Here is a 17518-nt window from a genome sequence, read left to right on the forward strand (position 1 = left end):
CAGCACCTTGATTTCCCTCTGTTCTTCCAAGACGTTCTGCATGTCCTCCATTTGTAAGAGACACCTGCGTAAACAAATCTGACAAAGTTATGGTTGCTAACCGGGCATCACTCCGTTGCTAGGCAACCGCAACATATACACACACACACACACACACACACACAAAACTAGCTAGGCTAGGAAAGGGCTATGGCTAACTTTAATTTATTGTCCTTGAAATAACTTTAAAACCTGACAGAAAACATAACAAATGTTTCAAGCAACAGGTGTACACAAAAATGTGCCTATAGCATCATGATAATAACTTACCGCAGTGAGCAGTCTATTACCAACAAATAGACAATGAAGTTAGCACGGGGCCAGCCGACAGATATGCTGTTGATTAAGCACGATTGATTTACAGCCAGGGGCGTGAGACGAAAGTAACAGCTGCAGCAGGTTGGACATCAGCGAGATCTAACAAAAATAATAATAATAATAAAAAAATGTATTTCCCATTTTGACATACGTTTCCCTACAAAACCAAATGCAACAGCTCACTTGTTTCAGGGGTAAATGACAAAAAAGTGAATTATTTCACTTTAGAAATCCCCCAGCAGATGTCACTATTTCCATTCGCATCACGTCTGTGCTCTGGACTGAACTAAATCATACATTTAATGGGGGTTTAACGTAGGTAACATATACAAGCTTGATTTGTTTGTTAAGAACCATTCACTGTTAAATGGTGTTTCATAATTTCCTAAGTTTGTTCATTAACTGAACAGAAATAATTCGTGTCGTCTTTTTACATCTTTGACAACATAAAAAAAAAACGTGCATATTCCCCAGCCCAACGCAATGGTACAGCCTAGTGTCATGGCTCCCTGAATGAGTGGATGAACAAGGGATATAGCTAGCTTTGTGATTATGTTATTATCAGAGGTTCCGAAATATTGAACATTTGTTGGCGGATTTGTTGGTTACCTCTCTAGCTAATATAGTTATTTTAGCAAAGCATATCTTTGCGTCTAGTTTGGCAACATGGCAGGGACTAGCATGGCACAGAAAACATGGGAGCTTTCCAACAGTATGCAGGAAGTTCAGAGCATAGATGAAATCTATAAATATGACAAAAAACAACAACAAGAAATCCTTGCTGCGAAGCCATGGACGAAGGAGTAAGTAAAATGTACTGACAACTTGGCTAAGGGGACGAGTTGTTATGAGAATGTGTCAATTGCATCTCTTTGGCAACAGTCTAGCTTGCAAGCTAGCTAGCTAACTGCTACTAGCGCATGTCAACATTGAATATGGGGCCCCCCTTTCTGGGCTGGGTTATTACACCGCTATCTAGCTGCTGTGAGACAATGTAACATGAGGGGCACACTAGCATGTAGTCCGCAGCCTGCAGTAACTAGGCCTCATCTGTCACTTCACTTCGGACAGTTGTCACTTCTTCAAGTCAAAATGTTGTCTCTTCAACAGTCATCACTACTTCAAGTATTGCAAGATCTCTGCTCTGGCGCTCCTGAAGATGGTGATGCACGCCAGGTCTGGAGGAAACCTGGAGGTGATGGGGCTGATGCTGGGGAAGGTGGACGGAGAGACCATGAATATCATGGACAGCTTTGCCTTACCCGTAGAGGGCACAGAGACCCGAGTCAACGCTCAGGCTGCAGCCTATGAATACATGGCCGCATACATTGAGAATGCCAAACAGGTAATAATAACAATAATCTATGACATTTATAAAGCGCATTATACAAGAATAATTTCAAAGTGCTTAAGGTAAGATGTTTGTTACCTGTGGAAAAGATCCTGTGTGATCTGTCAGTGCCATCGCACTTCAGGTTGTACAGAAGGGTCAAGACGTAATAGTGCACGCATGTATGCTGCTAACACTTAGGCCTACCGGACAGTTGTTATCTAATCATACAGTCATGTCAATACTACATATTTCAGCAACTATCACAGTTCAACATAGTATACCTCTTATTTAGAAGCTGTTTTGATTGGCCGTGTCCTGATATAGCCTGACATCTGTGGTCCATTAGGTTGGCCGGCTGGAGAACGCCATAGGCTGGTACCACAGTCATCCAGGCTACGGCTGCTGGCTCTCTGGCATCGATGTCAGCACTCAGATGCTCAACCAGCAGTTTCAGGAGCCCTTTGTGGCTGTTGTGGTAAGTACAGTAATATATCAATCCTTGTTTCCTTTGTATTTCAACCTCTGCCCATAGTGCCGTACCCCCCAAAACACACATGTTCCGATGTCCATTGGCCTCTTATTTCCTAAATAGACGACAGTACATTTGTTTTCTTTTAAGACTTGAGGGTGCAAGGGCACGGGTGAGTAACTGAGAAGGGGGGCAATCAGGTTTAGGCATCCTTTTAGTGGTTATTGATGTATGGTTGTAGGCTTCCATGAAGCACAGGCAAATATTTGGCTTTTGTAACAGTATATGCTATTTACACTTCATTGGTCTCACAGAGCTTCAGTGCCATGGGCATAGTATAATTAAGTGTGTACTTTTAGTATACTGGCAGCGGTAGTGAAGAAAAAAACTCTCTCCTGGTGGCCAGCTTGTGGTGGTCTCTAGGGGTTGTCTGACCTCTGAATGCGTTTTCCTGTTCTACTGTATCTCTCTCCCGTAGATCGACCCCACTCGTACCATATCTGCAGGAAAAGTCAATCTTGGCGCCTTCAGAACCTACCCAAAGGTATGGTTGAAACATAAATCCCAGCATTTAGCCTGTTCTAAAGTGTGAAATAAGGTACATAATTGCTGTAGATGTTTCTGCAAATTTAGGTTCCTTGATTATCATTCAGATTGTTATCTGTATGGTCTGTAGTTTTTTATTTAACTATACTATTCTGATTTACCTTCAATCGATTTTGGAAAATGTGTTTGTTACGTTTTAATTAGTGGTTTGCTGACTGTGTACGTGTATGTAATCTTTCATTGTCAGTTTTTTAACTGTCAGGAAATGTTTCACATTTGTTTTCAGGGTTACAAACCTCCCGATGAGGGACCTTCAGAGTATCAGACGATTCCCCTGAACAAGATCGAGGACTTTGGGGTGCACTGCAAACAGTGAGTCCTAATCCTGAGAATTAATATGCTTTTTATTAATCAAAGCATACTTTAAACAATGTAATATATTTTGTAACATGTAATACACCTTAAAACACATCAAGTAATTTTCTTGCAATAGAAGTGTAATATCATACTTTTTTCCTTACTAAGGATTGTTGTAATGTGTGGGTTTTTGTTTATTTGTTTAGGTATTATGCCTTGGAGGTGACCTATTTCAAGTCCTCACTCGACCGTAAATTACTGGAGCTTCTCTGGAATAAATATTGGGTCAATACTCTGAGCTCTTCAAGTCTTCTCACGGTAAGGGTTTCAATATCATAACACAAAATCAGGCAATATTACATTTGTAGAACACTTCTATACATAACCATTGTATGCCTCTGATTTTAGATTTGAATTCATTCATTTTTTTTATATGGCCAGTGTTTGTTTGTTTTTCTTACCTACATTTTCCAGAAATCGTTAAAATACAAGGGCTAATTGATATGACTGTTTGGACGTCAATGCTAGCCTTTTTGACATGGGAGTGGCACGCATTCATGAAGTAGAGATACAGATGCTTCTGTGGTTCACCATGGATCATCTCCCTTGTCGCCAATACGTTATGAGATTGAAAGCCCCTTGTGAATTCCCATTGTGGATGCCATTGCGCTGTCCTGAGCTTGGCTAAACAGTCTCAAAAGGCAGCAGACTATCCAAACATTGGGCTCTGGGCATTCTGGATGAAGATGAATTGACTAGATGTCAAGAATCGGCTGCTCCATTGGTGAAGGGCTTTGTCAGTTGTAACACTGTCACCACAATCGGGGCCCCCGTGTCATTGTGTCTTAATTACCTTGTCCATGGAAAACACGGCCTCACCTTAGGCAAACGTCTTACAGAGCCCCTTTCACAGCGACTTGGCACGCCATTTAAGCCTTTAACAAGTTGGGCATATTTGTAACTAGTTTATGAATGTCTTGGTGGTGGTGAAAAATATCTTGTCAAGTTTAGTTGTGAAATTGTGCATGAACCTGTTCCTGATGGTTTCATTAATGTGTGGGTGTGGGTGCGCGTGCGTGTCTCTCTGTCTGTTTGTGTGTGTCTCTGTGTGTGTCTCTGTGTGTGTCCGCGTGTCTCTCTTTGTCTGTGTGTGTGTGTGTGTGTGTCCACGGGTCCCTGCGCCCCCAGAATTCGGACTACACCACAGGCCAGGTGTTTGATCTGTCAGAGAAGCTGGAGCAGTCTGAGGCCCAGCTCGGCAGAGGCAGCTTCATGCTGGGCCTGGACACACACGACAGGAAGTCCGAGGACAAACTGGCCAAAGCAACACGAGATAGGTAAGGCTTTCTAAAATTAGAATGGTTAGCTAATTAGGAACCCTGCCTCATTGTACATCACTATGTTTTCTTCTGGTGTGCAAGTATTGACTGACTGGATTATCTGACAGGATCGGATTATCAATAAGGCCCTTTTTACTGTTACTTTTATAGACATTTTTGCCAGTGTTATTGACAGTTCGTAACCCGTTTAAGATGCTGTTAAACAAAGACGTAGGCCTAGTGCAATATATAGAATACACTGAGACATCAATTATTCTGACCACATTGATACCAGCGTCATTGCTATTGATCTTAAGTTATTTTCCCAATTAACATATACAGTACATATACCATCACAACCTGCTGGGCTGGTGCCTTCTTTCTCTCTGCTTTAACTTGAGCCACTGCATAGAGTGTTCACTTTTGTTTATGGCCCATAGCTAATTCCATAAGGTCCTCTATAAACATTTTCACCTATGCATTATTTGTGTGTGGTGTGGAAAGATTTTTAAAGCTGCAGTAGGCAACTTTCTAGATTTTTATATATAATATAATATATATATATTATTTTTATTATTATTATAGTTTGGTGTAATTGTCATTACATGCCATCGATTGCCCCTTGCTCTGCAATTGCTCTCTTAAAAAATGTCGGAATCTCTGAGCGCCCTACCGTTCCAGCCAATCAGATGAGGAGGCGTCTTTACACCCTGTCAATCACGCACGCGAGCACTGCGTTTCATTCCAGTTTTCAGCTTCCTGCACTGGAGACCTGGCTTGCCATGTTGGCCCAATTGACTGGAGAACTGGCATGCTAAATTGTCCTGATTAGCTGGATGGGCTGGGAGTGTAGAAATGTTTTGCGAGTCTGTCATAGAAGTTGGATCTTCTCTCAGAATGTTTTACATACTGATAGCTGACTGCATATAAGACAATGTCACCAAAATATAATAAACAAATATTTGTGTAAAGTTGCCTACTTCAACTATAACTTATTTTAGCTGGTGGCTGGCTATGTCTATTTATTCAAGGTCTGCTTATTCCAAAATGGTTGTGATGTCTTCTTGTGATTTCCTTTGAGTGCAAATATCCTAATCTTAATTTTACCTGTTTACCATCTGTGTCAATGTTGTCTAGTCCCCAGAGAAACTAACTAAACTCTCTTTTTGTCTCCTGACTATTTTAGCTGCAAGACAACCATTGAGGCAATCCATGGTTTAATGTCTCAAGTCATAAAGGATAAACTCTTCAATCAAATCAACACGTCTGCCAACTAAGCCCGACATGGCCCAGATGAGGTTCACCGGCTTGTATGTGTTTTACTGTGTATGTTTAGCATTTTGTTTTGTGGTTAGAAGGAGCATCTCACTCCTCTGAGGAAAGATTGTTGGATTTGTTTTCACCTATTCTTTAGTGTGAATGGTATCAACTTATGTACACATGAAAGATGTGCGCAAATAAATAGTGGTGTACCTGTGTTTATAGTTGTACCTGTGTTTCATTTATAAATGAGAGCTTCTTCACGGCAGCTTATCAAAATTGATTATTTTCCTCTGATCACAATTGGACTTGAGTGAGAATGTAAAGTGTGAATATGTTAGATTACACCTATTTATTTGTTTTGCCTCCAACTTTGATAAATGTATTTTACTTATTTTTTGAATGCTTGCAGACGTTTCAAATGTATGGTCCTTTGGGTTCAATCGGACACGGTACCAATGATATTTACATATTCCATGACTTTTTGGCACATTGGCTAGACTTCTCTCAACACACACACACACACACAATCATAGCCCAACTAAACACTTTAACAAAGACCATGGTTACATTCCTTCACAACAAAACCTACCACGAGTCATCCAGTCATTTAAACTCTGGCCAGTCATAGCATTACATAATGGAACAACAAACTCAAGTCGCTGCATGGGCTCAAACGTAAACACTGGCTGGCATGTATGGGACGTCTCCGCGGGGCAGCTCCTGGCGCAGGTTGTCTCTCTGTGGTACACAATCCTTCAGGGTCGCCGTGTCGCCTAGCCGGGCTGCGTCAGTGATGCAGCACAGAAACGGGAGCGGCTCACACTGGAGTCCATTCACCCGGAGCGCCTGCTCTTCATCGAAGCGGACACTTGCAGAGTCTGCCTTTTCTTACATACAGCAGCCCTGGCTCCATCTCATGTCATGATTGGTTTTTCTTGTAGTATTGTAATGGCTGAATGTATATTTTTGATACAGTATTGCAGAGAGGAGAACCCCTAATGGAGGGACATTGAATGTGCCTGCATTTTCTCACGTACAAGGGCTTTGGCACAAATTCTTATAATGATTTACTTTTTTACATTATTTTTACAGTTTTATAATGGGAAGTGTGTATCCTAATGCGGTGTTATTAGAAAGAAGAAACCTATTGAGTTATGTTTAATGCAATTTGTGGATTCTAACAGAGCTTTTTGGCTTTCCTCTCACAAGGTCCACTGAATGCACTGTAGATGGTAGTTTTGCCAGACTTATAAATGTGTTACATGGATTGACCGTAAAGTGCTGAAGAAGTATTTAGAATGTGTTATTTCTGTAATAGTTTTACCCAGTGCAGGGTTTGTGAATGATCATTTAAAAATTGTAAGGCCAGTATTCCATATTGAACTCATTGGACCTGTAAATTGTCACCAGATGAACATTTAAATGTTTAACTAACAGTGAAGAAAGTGAAAGTGAATTCCAATGAAAGCCCAACCGAAAGCCTACAATAGTATTGTGTTCCACTGACATTTAGCATTGTTTTAATTTAAATTCAGTATTTTTTTCTATCAGCCTTCGAGAATTACAGTGGATTTCGACCTCATTTGGTGAGTTCATCAAAAATGAGTAGGAATAACAAACATAGATAATTTGATACTGATACAAATGGAGTTCTGAGAGCATTAGATTGATAAGGCTTATGATTAATAGCTATGTATCACTGGGCACCTATAGGCCCTGTGGAACAAATGACCCAGCTACATAAGTCCAAGGATATTTTGTTTACTTTGGATCTCAGAAATAGCCCAACAAAGGTGGCGTAGTGAAGGGGGTTGAAACCCACCCACTACCCCGGAGGGGAGCTCTGTAAAACAAAAAGGCCCCAGAACTACATTCTACATTTCCTCCCTGCCAAGTGCTCTGCATGCATAAGTGGAGGCAGGTCACTCACTCGCAGGAAGCCCGGGCCCTGACATTATATAACAATACACGGGTCACTGCTGAGGCTCGCCCAGCCAATCACACAGTGATCTTGGCCCGCCATGTTACCATGAGGAATGATACGCATTATTACTCGGAGCAATGTGATCTTGACTGCAAAGAGGGGAGACAACATTCAGCTCAAAAAGTTAGAGAAACTGATCAACATGGTGTCAGATTTCATCATGTACAAGTTCTCTACAACTCCCTCAGTTAAGGGCCTTAAAGCAGCTGCAGGTTAGGCTTCACTTCATGTTTGGTACCTTAGATCTATTCACATTAAATGTACTGATATGTTATCTCTCTGAAGTGATCCTTAATGCCCTGTGAACTGTTTTCAGCCTCTGAACTTATTGGGAACAAATGTATTGTTAAATCAAATGTAATGTATTAGTAATGTAAGTGATTCACTGCCCTGGACATGAAGAAAAAATTGACATCTCTCCTTAGAAAGAAATACAGTTTTATCCCTGATTACTACCACACAAGAAGCTGACCATTAAAGAGTTACATCAAGAACTACATGATTTATGATGTTTGAATGGAATAGTTGTCTGATTATTTCTGAAGCATGGAAAGTGCTGAAAGGAATATACGTTGTTTGATTCTGGCTCATTCTATATTTTTTCTGCCATACCCCAATAATACTCAGTCTAGAAACGGCCAAATTCACCCGTAAAATGTATGTATACAGTACCAGTCAAAAGTTTGGACACACCTTCTCATTCAGTGGTTTTTCTTTATTTTTATTATTTTCTACATTGTAGATTAATATTGAAGACATCAAAACTATGAAGGAACACATATGGAATTATGTAGTAAACAAAAAAAGTGTTAAACAAATCAGAATATGGTTTATATTTTAGATTCTTCAAAGTAGCCACCTTTTGCTTTGATGACAGCTTTGCACACTCTTGGCAAGGTGTGTCCAAACGTTTGACTGGTACTGTATGTATATGTTGATTATAGTGATAGAGAAAATCATTGACAGGGGATTTTAAATGAATTTCACCAATATGAGTATGATCAATCAAAACATTGATTAGGCCTACTCTACCTCATGCAAATGCTGTTGATGAAACTACAAACATTTAAAGTAAGTACTTTTTAAACGATCAGCCTATTCATTATATTGATTTATGGTTCACAGCAAAATGAACAATCTAAAGGAAATGTTTTGTTTTCTTACCTGCATGCTGACTGTACAATAATCTAATGTAGCCTACTGCACAGCCAATTAATTTCTGCCAAAGCCATGTAATTCATCTACCACTTCCTTTGTGAATTCCTATGTTTGTTCTAGATCCAATTACTTTGGGTCCACATTTAATAGAAATAACTATAAGTAAAGAGAAATTCATTTATGTCCCCAAGTTTTAAGTAACAGCTTTAGTCATTTTTCAGATGACTCATGTATTTGTTTGTCTAGTGTTTTTTTTGCTATAGGAAAAATGCTGCGTGCATTTGATTGACATGATACTGTAGCTGTGTATAGAATGTAACAAACGGCCCACCCTTAGAAAACAAGTTAGATATAGTTCTTTGTATTATTATTATAATTATTATTATTACCATGTTTATAATACCTCACATTATCCATAGGTTGAGCAGTGTGCTTGGGTGGAGGTGACCACGCACGCAGGACTGCCCTGGGCCTTGGCGTGTTGTCTCCATGGCAACCTTTTTGACCATCCTTCCCAAACAAGGATATCGATACTGCAGTGTGTGAACTTCCTTCACATCTCATCCTCTGACACACGTGCATGTGTACACTACGGAGGTAGGTGAGTCTGGATCTCAGATAAAAGCTTCAGAAGCTGTCTGTCTGCTTTGCGCGTTTGTTTTTAGCCTGACCAACTTACTTAGCTAACTAGCTAACAACACACGTCTCTAAACGAGCTAGCTCAGGTTAGCTTGATGACAACATTTTGTTGTGTGCCAAGATGAGAATGCATTAATGCCTGCCCTTGAATACGATTTTAGAATATATATATATATATTTAAATATTATAATTTTAAATGAATTGTAAGATAATTATTTGAATTGCTATTGTATGCTATTATTGGCGTAATTATTTCATCACCTAAGTATCGTATCTCATAACAAACGTTACGCAATGCATTAGCCCTTGTGTTTGCCTTATAGTGTCATATTTTGACCACGGCATGAATCATGATTAATTGCTGTCCGTCCAGTCCCAAGAGCATCAATGTGCTTCTGCTGTTGCCAGGGTAGAACCCATGCAATCGAACAGAGGTCCTCCATGTCTGACACAGCTGCCTTGAGATCAAGTGTAGAAAAGTCCTGCTGTCACACCCTGGCCTGATCTCTCTCTCTCACACACACACACACACACACACACACACACATACACACACACTTTTCTCTCTATGTTTACAGTGTGTAAGGAAAGTCTGGCACGGAGACAGAATTCCTCTCTAAAGAAAAGGATATGTCAGCACATGCAGTCATAAGGACAGTTATGACTACTTGGTGTGTGTGACTGGTGAGTCTGTAATCTAACTTGATGTCTTCATTGGGAGTGAATTTAGATGTTTTGGGGTCAAGCTAATACATAACCCCTGGGGTATTCAGGAGATTGTCCTTCAGGCCTGCTCGGGGAATAGACTGATCTAATTACCACAATTTGAGTGGTCATCTTACCTTTGCCCTTCATTTATCTGGACTGAGTTACTAGTAATGAGCATGACAACATTGTATGATTTTGGCATCAATTATACCTATTTGTGTTGACTGGGACAAATGCTGTCAGCATTCAATTTTCACACCTTTGATATGTGAATTGGCTACATTGTCCTTTATTTCAATCAGTACCTTTATTGGGAAAATAGGCTAGATTTGTCTTCCTTGAATTATGTGTCATTTTCTGTGGCAGAGCTTCCTTTTGATATACAGTATGTCTAGTTTGTGTCCGTTTTCCTCTTCCTCTCAACAGACGTTCCTGGTCATTGTTCGGTGCACGCTTGGCTGAAGCTGAAAAAGATCCACTCTGAAGCACTCTCCGTGACGAGCAACCATGGTCCGCTTGACCATGGAGCTGATTGGCAAATCCAGCAACCACTTCAAAAACAAGAGAAGCTATTCCCTCCCACAGTACCTGAAGAAACTGACTCACCTGAACTTCTCCAACAAGAACATAGAGGACATAGTAAGTACCATCTTACTACTAGATAAACTACTGTCAATACACAGTACATACAAGTACTAACAGTGGGATTATGTTTTGTGTTTCAGGATGATCTCTCTATGTGCAGAAACCTCACAGTTCTCTATCTGTATGACAATCAGATCACACAGATCTGCAACCTCAGCTTTGCCTCTAACCTCACTCACCTGTATATGCAGAATAACAACATCACTCATATAGAGAACCTCTCCTCCCTGCAGAAGCTTTCTAAACTGTGAGTAGGATGTCACATGCACCCAGTGTAAATGAGGATGAGGGCTTCTATTTCTAGGGTGACAACAATCCACAACTTTGGCTGTGTGTGTGTGTGCGTGCGTGCGTGCGTGCGTGCGTGCGTGCGTGCGTGCGTGTGTGTGTGTGTGCGTGCGTGCCTGCGTGCGTGCGTGTGTATACCCACATGCCTGTGTGTGTGTGTGTGTGTGTGTGTGTGTGTGTGTGTGTGTGTGTGTATGTATGTATGTGTGTGTGTGCATGCCCCAGGTACCTGGGAGGGAACAGCATCACGGTGGTGGAGGGGTTAGATGAGCTTGGGGAGCTGAAAGAGCTGCACCTGGAGGGCCAGAGGCTGCCGCGTGGAGAGAAGCTGCTCTTTGACCCCAGGAGCCTCCTCTCCCTCGCTGTAAGACCTATTCACTGACCAACATACTGTAGCACATTGTCTGGTGATTTACAGATCATTCTACATGATTATGAGAGTGAGAGTAACAAATCATCTGGGTTAATGGTGGTTACAGGGGTTGAAGGGCCCCACTTTACACCACAACTGAAATGCCGGCAATGCCCCAGGATTCCATCATAGATCCCTGTACTCTGTATTGGTAACGTCTATATTTCCCCTTATGGAATTATCAGACCATATATAGACTACTAATGACTAGCATTATGTCCTTGGAAAAGTCACAGGTTTCCACAAGGCCACAGATCCCTGTAGAAGCAGTGTTGTGCTGAGTTTAATGATGTCAAAGAGGGCTCTGTCCCACTCTCATTTGACAGATCAACCAGGGTTGTTTACCACTCAAGCCTTGAGTAAACAAACTGCGAATCGGAAATTCTGGTTTATTTAGATAATTAAAGAAATTGCAGAGCAAATGTATGAGCTCCAGATTTTTATAAATGCCCCGTTATAGGAGCTTACAGAAATAAGACTATTGAATTTAAATGGCAGTGGTCAAACAATATCACTTTAGATTTTTAATAACTATTTTACAGTCAAACCAGTAAGAATATGACATTTTACCAGCAGTTGTTTTCCAGACAAGACACTACACGATAGGGTAGGAGATATATTCAGCAAAGTTGGTGTGAAATGTTTTGCCATTGTATTTACCAAAATGTATTCTCTTTTACAGGAATCTCTGTGTGTCTTGAATATCAACAAGAACAACATTGATGAGATCAGAGATCTTTCAGTTCTAAAGAAACTCACACATTTCTTTGCTGCAGACAATCAATTACAGGACATGCAGGTAAGTTTGACTGTTTTTACTCCAGTTTTACTGATCAAACCACTTCTTTTGATGGAACGAATGCTGACCAAGAACTTCAACACTCACTCCACACTTTCCCAACATGGCTAAAGTTGGAGTTGTGTGCGTGCTCTGCAATCAAACAAGAAAGCACACCACATCATAGCAACTATGCAGGGCATTGTGTATTCATATCAACACAATCTCTACAAGCTGATCAGGGTAACATTAACATAGCACTGCTGCTCTATGCACTGATGTGTGAAATGATATGGAGAATAGGGTGCTAAAGAACCAAATCCTGCAAATCCTGCCAGAGGTTCCCAGTCTCTGCGACGCATACAGGGTCAGAATTATTCAACAAATCAGCGGGCTAGTCCCCTGGGAGCGTCCTCGCTGACAGCTTTAAACAAGCGCAAGTTTCTCTCCTTCCTTAGCAGGCTGATTTTGCCTCTTTCCCTCAGAGTCCTGCATTTGATACTCCCGCCACCCCCCACCCCCCTACCCCCCCCTCCCCAAAAAAAAACTTTATGGGAGATTCATTTTGTGGCAGAGATATGGTTTCTGCTCCCTGTGTTGACCTTGAAAAATGACCTGCTGTTGGATTTTGAGACTTTTTTTCCCCCCCTTCCTTTGTGGATGTGTTAGCTGAAAAGCTAGATGGTTGAATTTCTGTAAAGAAAATGTCTATCTTCCATCCACGCGATGTAACGTTTGGACACGGCTTTGAAAGCACACGGTTACTGTGGGTTACATTGGCACTCAACACAAATCATATTCCGCTGAGCACCCCTCTGCAGGTAATTGCTGTACACGTGTCAGAGGGAGCTCTCATATTTAGCAGATATCTCCTGAAATTTATACAACCCCACTGCCACTATCGATCCTGCAAAGACATCACCCCAAAGGATCAATTCCTCCTTCAACGCAATTTGGTCAGAATCCAGAGGAAGCATTATGGATTTTTTAAATAGATTATGACAGGCAGTCAGCCGGGGTGACAAATGTGGAGGATCTGCCGGGGCGGTTAGCTGTGAGCTGGGCAGAGATGAGCAGAGAGGACAGGGGAATCGAAGAGCTGGTCAAATACAGGTTCATATCTGGCCCATCATTAGTCCAGCTGAGGGGGCTAGCTCAGCCCAGTGGACACCCAGCCCAGGCTGCTCTCCGCACCCCCGCGTGGGGGGCAATTTGGTGCTGGGCTGCTCTTCAGCGAGGCCCTTCTGAGTGACGGCCCTGACACGATCATTTATCAAAGCCTGGGAGTGCGTGGCGCTCTGGGGTCCCCTCTGAACTGATTGCAGTGCAAGCTGGAAAAGTGGAAGCGCTTTGGTCGAGACAGGAAGGCAATGAACAATCAGAGCGTGTCCAGAGAGTATTCATATTTCCAGGCTTGGATTAATGTGCCTTTAGATAAACATACAACTGCAGGCAACACGCTGGAGGAGCCAGCCCCACACCGGCCCAGGGGGAAACATGTTAGTCACACGACACCAGCGACAGTGTTTATTAAAACAGGCTGATGGGTTGTTCAAGCATTCGCTTTTGCCTTTCACTATTACCTTCATTTCATGAGTTCTTAGTAAGATTCTCTGATTCCAAGATCATTATTACACATTTTCGAGTGTCAAGAGTACAGTCCATTGAGATAGTAATATATGCAGGAGGTTGTTTTACTGTTCATAGTACCAGGCCGTTTACGACTCTGATCCTTGGTCATGCTGACAGAGCCCCTACAGTGATGTCGGGCGTCACCTTTTACATTTGTAGTGTTCACCCTGAGTTTGTGTTTGAAGTCTCTGTCTTGTGTGCTTTCAGGAGTTAGAGGGGGTGTTCTGCCATTGGCCTCAGCTGCATCAAATGGATCTGAGTGGAAATCCTCTGTGCCACAAACCCAAGTACAGAGACAGAGTGATCACTGTGTGCAAAACACTGGGTGAGAAATACATGATATTTTGACCTTTGTAATTTCACTGTACACTTTTCGCCGTGATGTTTCAACTGCTTCTGTTTTTTTACCTCATTCTCGGCTGCACATGTTTGAAAGGTATATCAGGTCTTTAACACATGATGAAACTGTATATTATGGAAATGATTTATAAATATTATTTTTGTAGAGGAACTTGATGGGAAAGAAATTAATGAGTTGTCCAGGCAGTTCCTAATTAACTGGAAAGCATCAAAAGATGCCAAGAAAAAACTGAAAGATGAAAGAATCATGACAGGACAGATCACTTATCCCTTCACTGGTAAGATGATATGAAATGCTATAGACTTTTTCCATATTCTGTCTTATTATTTTTACGATATCTTATTCCTAGTAAAGACGTAGTGGTTTTTTTAAGTGAACGTCTATGTCTATGACTCAAAAAGTTTGTGTGTGTGTGTGTGTGTGTGTGCGTGCGTGCGTGCGTGCGTGCGTGCGTGCGTGCGTGTGTGCGTGCGACTGGCTTTGTTTGTGTTGTAGCTGACTTTAACATGGGCCCCCATCCTGCATACACCTACAACTACGTCCTGAGCAAGAGGAGGCCACCAGAGTGTGGGAGACCCGGTGTGAAAGTCTGCTCAGACCACGCGCACATGGACAGTGGAGCAGTGAGGTACCAACACTCTAAACCATCTAGATCACCCAGCTCACATTCACAGTATTTATTTAAATGTGTTGACTGTTAAAAAGATTGAAGTTTACAGATAGATGGACATTGTGAGAAGAGAGGTCTCTAAAGTGTTCTGAGGCAGTATACGTCTCAGGTTGGGCTATCAATAGTGCTTGTCTAAATGTCAATGTATTAATGAAGACTATTTATTTTGCAATGTGTTATTACAGACAGTTTTATTATGTTTAAATGCAATGCAAGAAAACAATGGAAGCATTAAGTGTTTTAAAACGTTTTGGACAGATTGTGAATACAGTGGCTCTGCACCACCCATGTGTGGTAATTGATGATTTTCTCCTTTCAAGTGGACAACAATGACAGCCAAATTCATATCTCAGTTTGAATGAGAGAATGTGTATTTAATTGAAATAAGTGATTTGAACATCAACATGTTTCACTAAACAGCTTGTTTCCTGACCTTTTTTCTACATGCTTGACGAATGGCCTGCTATTTGTCAAATGCGCCATCTCAGATGTTTCTTTTTTTTTTCTCTCAAGCAAATAAACGGTTTTCTCCCCCTGCCGTGGGTCTGGGGTTAACCTCTGGTATAATAGGAATAGCAACTGTACATTTTGGGTCTTTTTTTGCCCTAACATTTTACTTAATTCTCTCATCTTAATATTCAATAAATATTTCTTCAATACACTCAAATGTGAAATATGAAGAAGCTTATGATCACACACTGACCATTCATCATCTAGAGGAATAGTAGTCATGGATGACGATAAGGTGCTGGTGGTCTTTGGTTGGTAACGGTCTCCTCTCTCTCTGTTCTTACAGGACACCGAACATGAAGATCCAAGTGAGTGCAGGGCTGCTCGGGGAGGTGGCTGACTCACCCAAGATCCGAAGCCACTTGACTCTGTGAGACGGCCAGCTCCATTAAAAAACACACACACACACACACACACAGACACACACATACAGACACACACATACAGACACACACAGACACACAGACGACCCTCTCACACCCAACCCTAACCCAACGCACACAGCACAGAGCCTGCTACTACTGCCACCGTGCATTAGGAGCACATGGTCCCCTGACACACTCAATAGAAAAGAGCCTATAGTCAGTCAGTCAGTCACTTTGCTGTCTTTGCTGTCAGTGTCTATTTTTGCAGAGGCTCTTTGTATTTATTATGACCTCTTTGCCTATGTTGATGGAGTCTGTTTGAATGTGACATACAGTACCAGTGGCTGCCTCATCTTAAATGTGAGTTCATAAAAGCATATGTCTGATATCAAATGTCATGCAGTGTAAATAAAAGTAAGTTTGGTTAGCTCTTATTGCAAGAGACGTTGATATTTTGCAGTCAGTGCTTTTTGGTATCACCTATTTGGTGTATTCTGTGTACCATAAGAATGTTAAAATGGACTGCCTTCATTGAGTGTAAGATATGAGATGTTTATCTATGAAATCCCCAGAATGCCAAAGAGAAGTGTGCTCATGTTCCAGTGGTGAGATAGTGTGGTTTTGCACACAGTTTTGTTTCTTGAATGTGAAGATTTTTGGCATTAATGAAAAGGTTTATTCCCAAAGAGGTTATAATTTGTAATACATTTGGGGAAGAACAATTCTATCCCCTAACCATGTCTATGTTAAATAAGTCAACCATATCAAAAATTCAATTACATTTGTATTTTTCCATCAGTAAAGGGACTAAATAGTGAAATTAAAATCACTTTCAATATGATTGCGCACTGTCACTGTATTTTTGTCAGTTTTTCCGCTAAAGGTCCGTTTGTTTTCTGGGACACTGATTCATATTATGGGTTTGTACGCTTATTTAATCAATGGTATGTTGTGATTATTGTCATTGTTATTGTGTTAATTTCTGTAACCTTGGTACAAAAACAATTATTTAGGCTATCCTTTGAGGGGAAGAACAATTATGTCCCCTCACCAAAGTCATATTATTGATTTTTTTAAATAGCTTAAAAATTAAGTGCCCCAGCTAAAATGACGTGGATATAATCATTGCTGAGAGAGGAGTAAAATTGGTGGATTACTGTTTTATTCGCTTATTATTGTTTAAATTCCCTGCGCACGTCTGAATGGGTTTTTAAAACCATGTTAGTGTATAACCCTAGAAAGATGTGGGGTAATTAGGAAACGAAGCTTACTTAACCTTCTTTGCTTTGCCTCATAATTAGTGGCCCAGAGCAATACTGTTACTTCATCCTTACAAAAACAATGTTTATTAAGAACAGTCGAGGATATGCATGTTATGAATAATTCCATTCATTAATTTGGCGACATCTCTGTTTGCGGACCCTGGAAATCAGAGTGATTAATTTATGAGTCTCGAAAGAGTTTCCTCATGCATGCCTGTTGATTGCAGTGTTTAGAGTTTATTTATTAGCTGTTCCTCCGAAAATGAGACTGTATTGCAACCTGCAACTCAAGACACCCTGGCAATTAGTCAAATATTTTGCATATCACCTTACCCTAGTCAACTTGTCATCGTGGTCTGCTCCACGTATTATTAGCACCAAAATACAGTAGGTTGTTTATATAGGCATTGGCTATAGCCTATAGCCTAACCCCTCTTGTGGTGGCATGACAACGGACTAGG

The 17518-nt window shown here is 41.1% G+C and overlaps 2 protein-coding genes across 2 annotated transcripts; both read left to right on the forward strand.

The window, feature by feature from the left end:
• The first annotated feature begins 859 nt into the window (after nucleotides 1–859).
• Nucleotides 860–5861, forward strand: cops5 (COP9 signalosome subunit 5). Its single transcript, XM_083675090.1, has 8 exons — nucleotides 860–1160; nucleotides 1468–1702; nucleotides 2037–2165; nucleotides 2638–2703; nucleotides 2992–3077; nucleotides 3269–3380; nucleotides 4251–4399; nucleotides 5568–5861. Exons 1-8 carry the CDS (start codon nucleotides 1024–1026, stop codon nucleotides 5656–5658), a joined length of 1005 nt encoding a protein of 334 aa, XP_083531216.1. The 5' UTR covers nucleotides 860–1023; the 3' UTR covers nucleotides 5659–5861.
• A 4748-nt stretch (nucleotides 5862–10609) lies between these two features.
• On the forward strand, nucleotides 10610–15804 carry ppp1r42 (protein phosphatase 1, regulatory subunit 42; the record flags this gene model as incomplete). The annotated part of the gene is made up of 8 exons (XM_083682133.1): nucleotides 10610–10773; nucleotides 10860–11026; nucleotides 11293–11431; nucleotides 12162–12278; nucleotides 14097–14214; nucleotides 14396–14527; nucleotides 14746–14878; nucleotides 15717–15804. The coding sequence occupies exons 1-8, from the start codon at nucleotides 10642–10644 to the stop codon at nucleotides 15802–15804; spliced, it is 1026 nt and encodes a 341-aa protein (XP_083538259.1). The 5' UTR covers nucleotides 10610–10641.
• Nucleotides 15805–17518: the final 1714 nt, after the last annotated feature.

Source organism: Argentina silus, assembly GCF_951799395.1.
Source record: "Argentina silus genome assembly, chromosome: 1".
NCBI classification, from domain to species: domain Eukaryota; kingdom Metazoa; phylum Chordata; class Actinopteri; order Argentiniformes; family Argentinidae; genus Argentina; species Argentina silus.

Bases quoted from the DNA above. Each gene is read 5' to 3' on its own strand.
- cops5 (XM_083675090.1), top strand. From the start codon at position 1,024: ATGGCAGGGACTAGCATGGCACAGAAAACATGGGAGCTTTCCAACAGT. The intron at 1,161-1,467 runs GTAAGTAAAATG...TCTCTTCAACAG, and splicing joins GCGAAGCCATGGACGAAGGA to TCATCACTACTTCAAGTATT. The intron at 3,078-3,268 runs GTGAGTCCTAAT...TTATTTGTTTAG, and splicing joins TTTGGGGTGCACTGCAAACA to GTATTATGCCTTGGAGGTGA.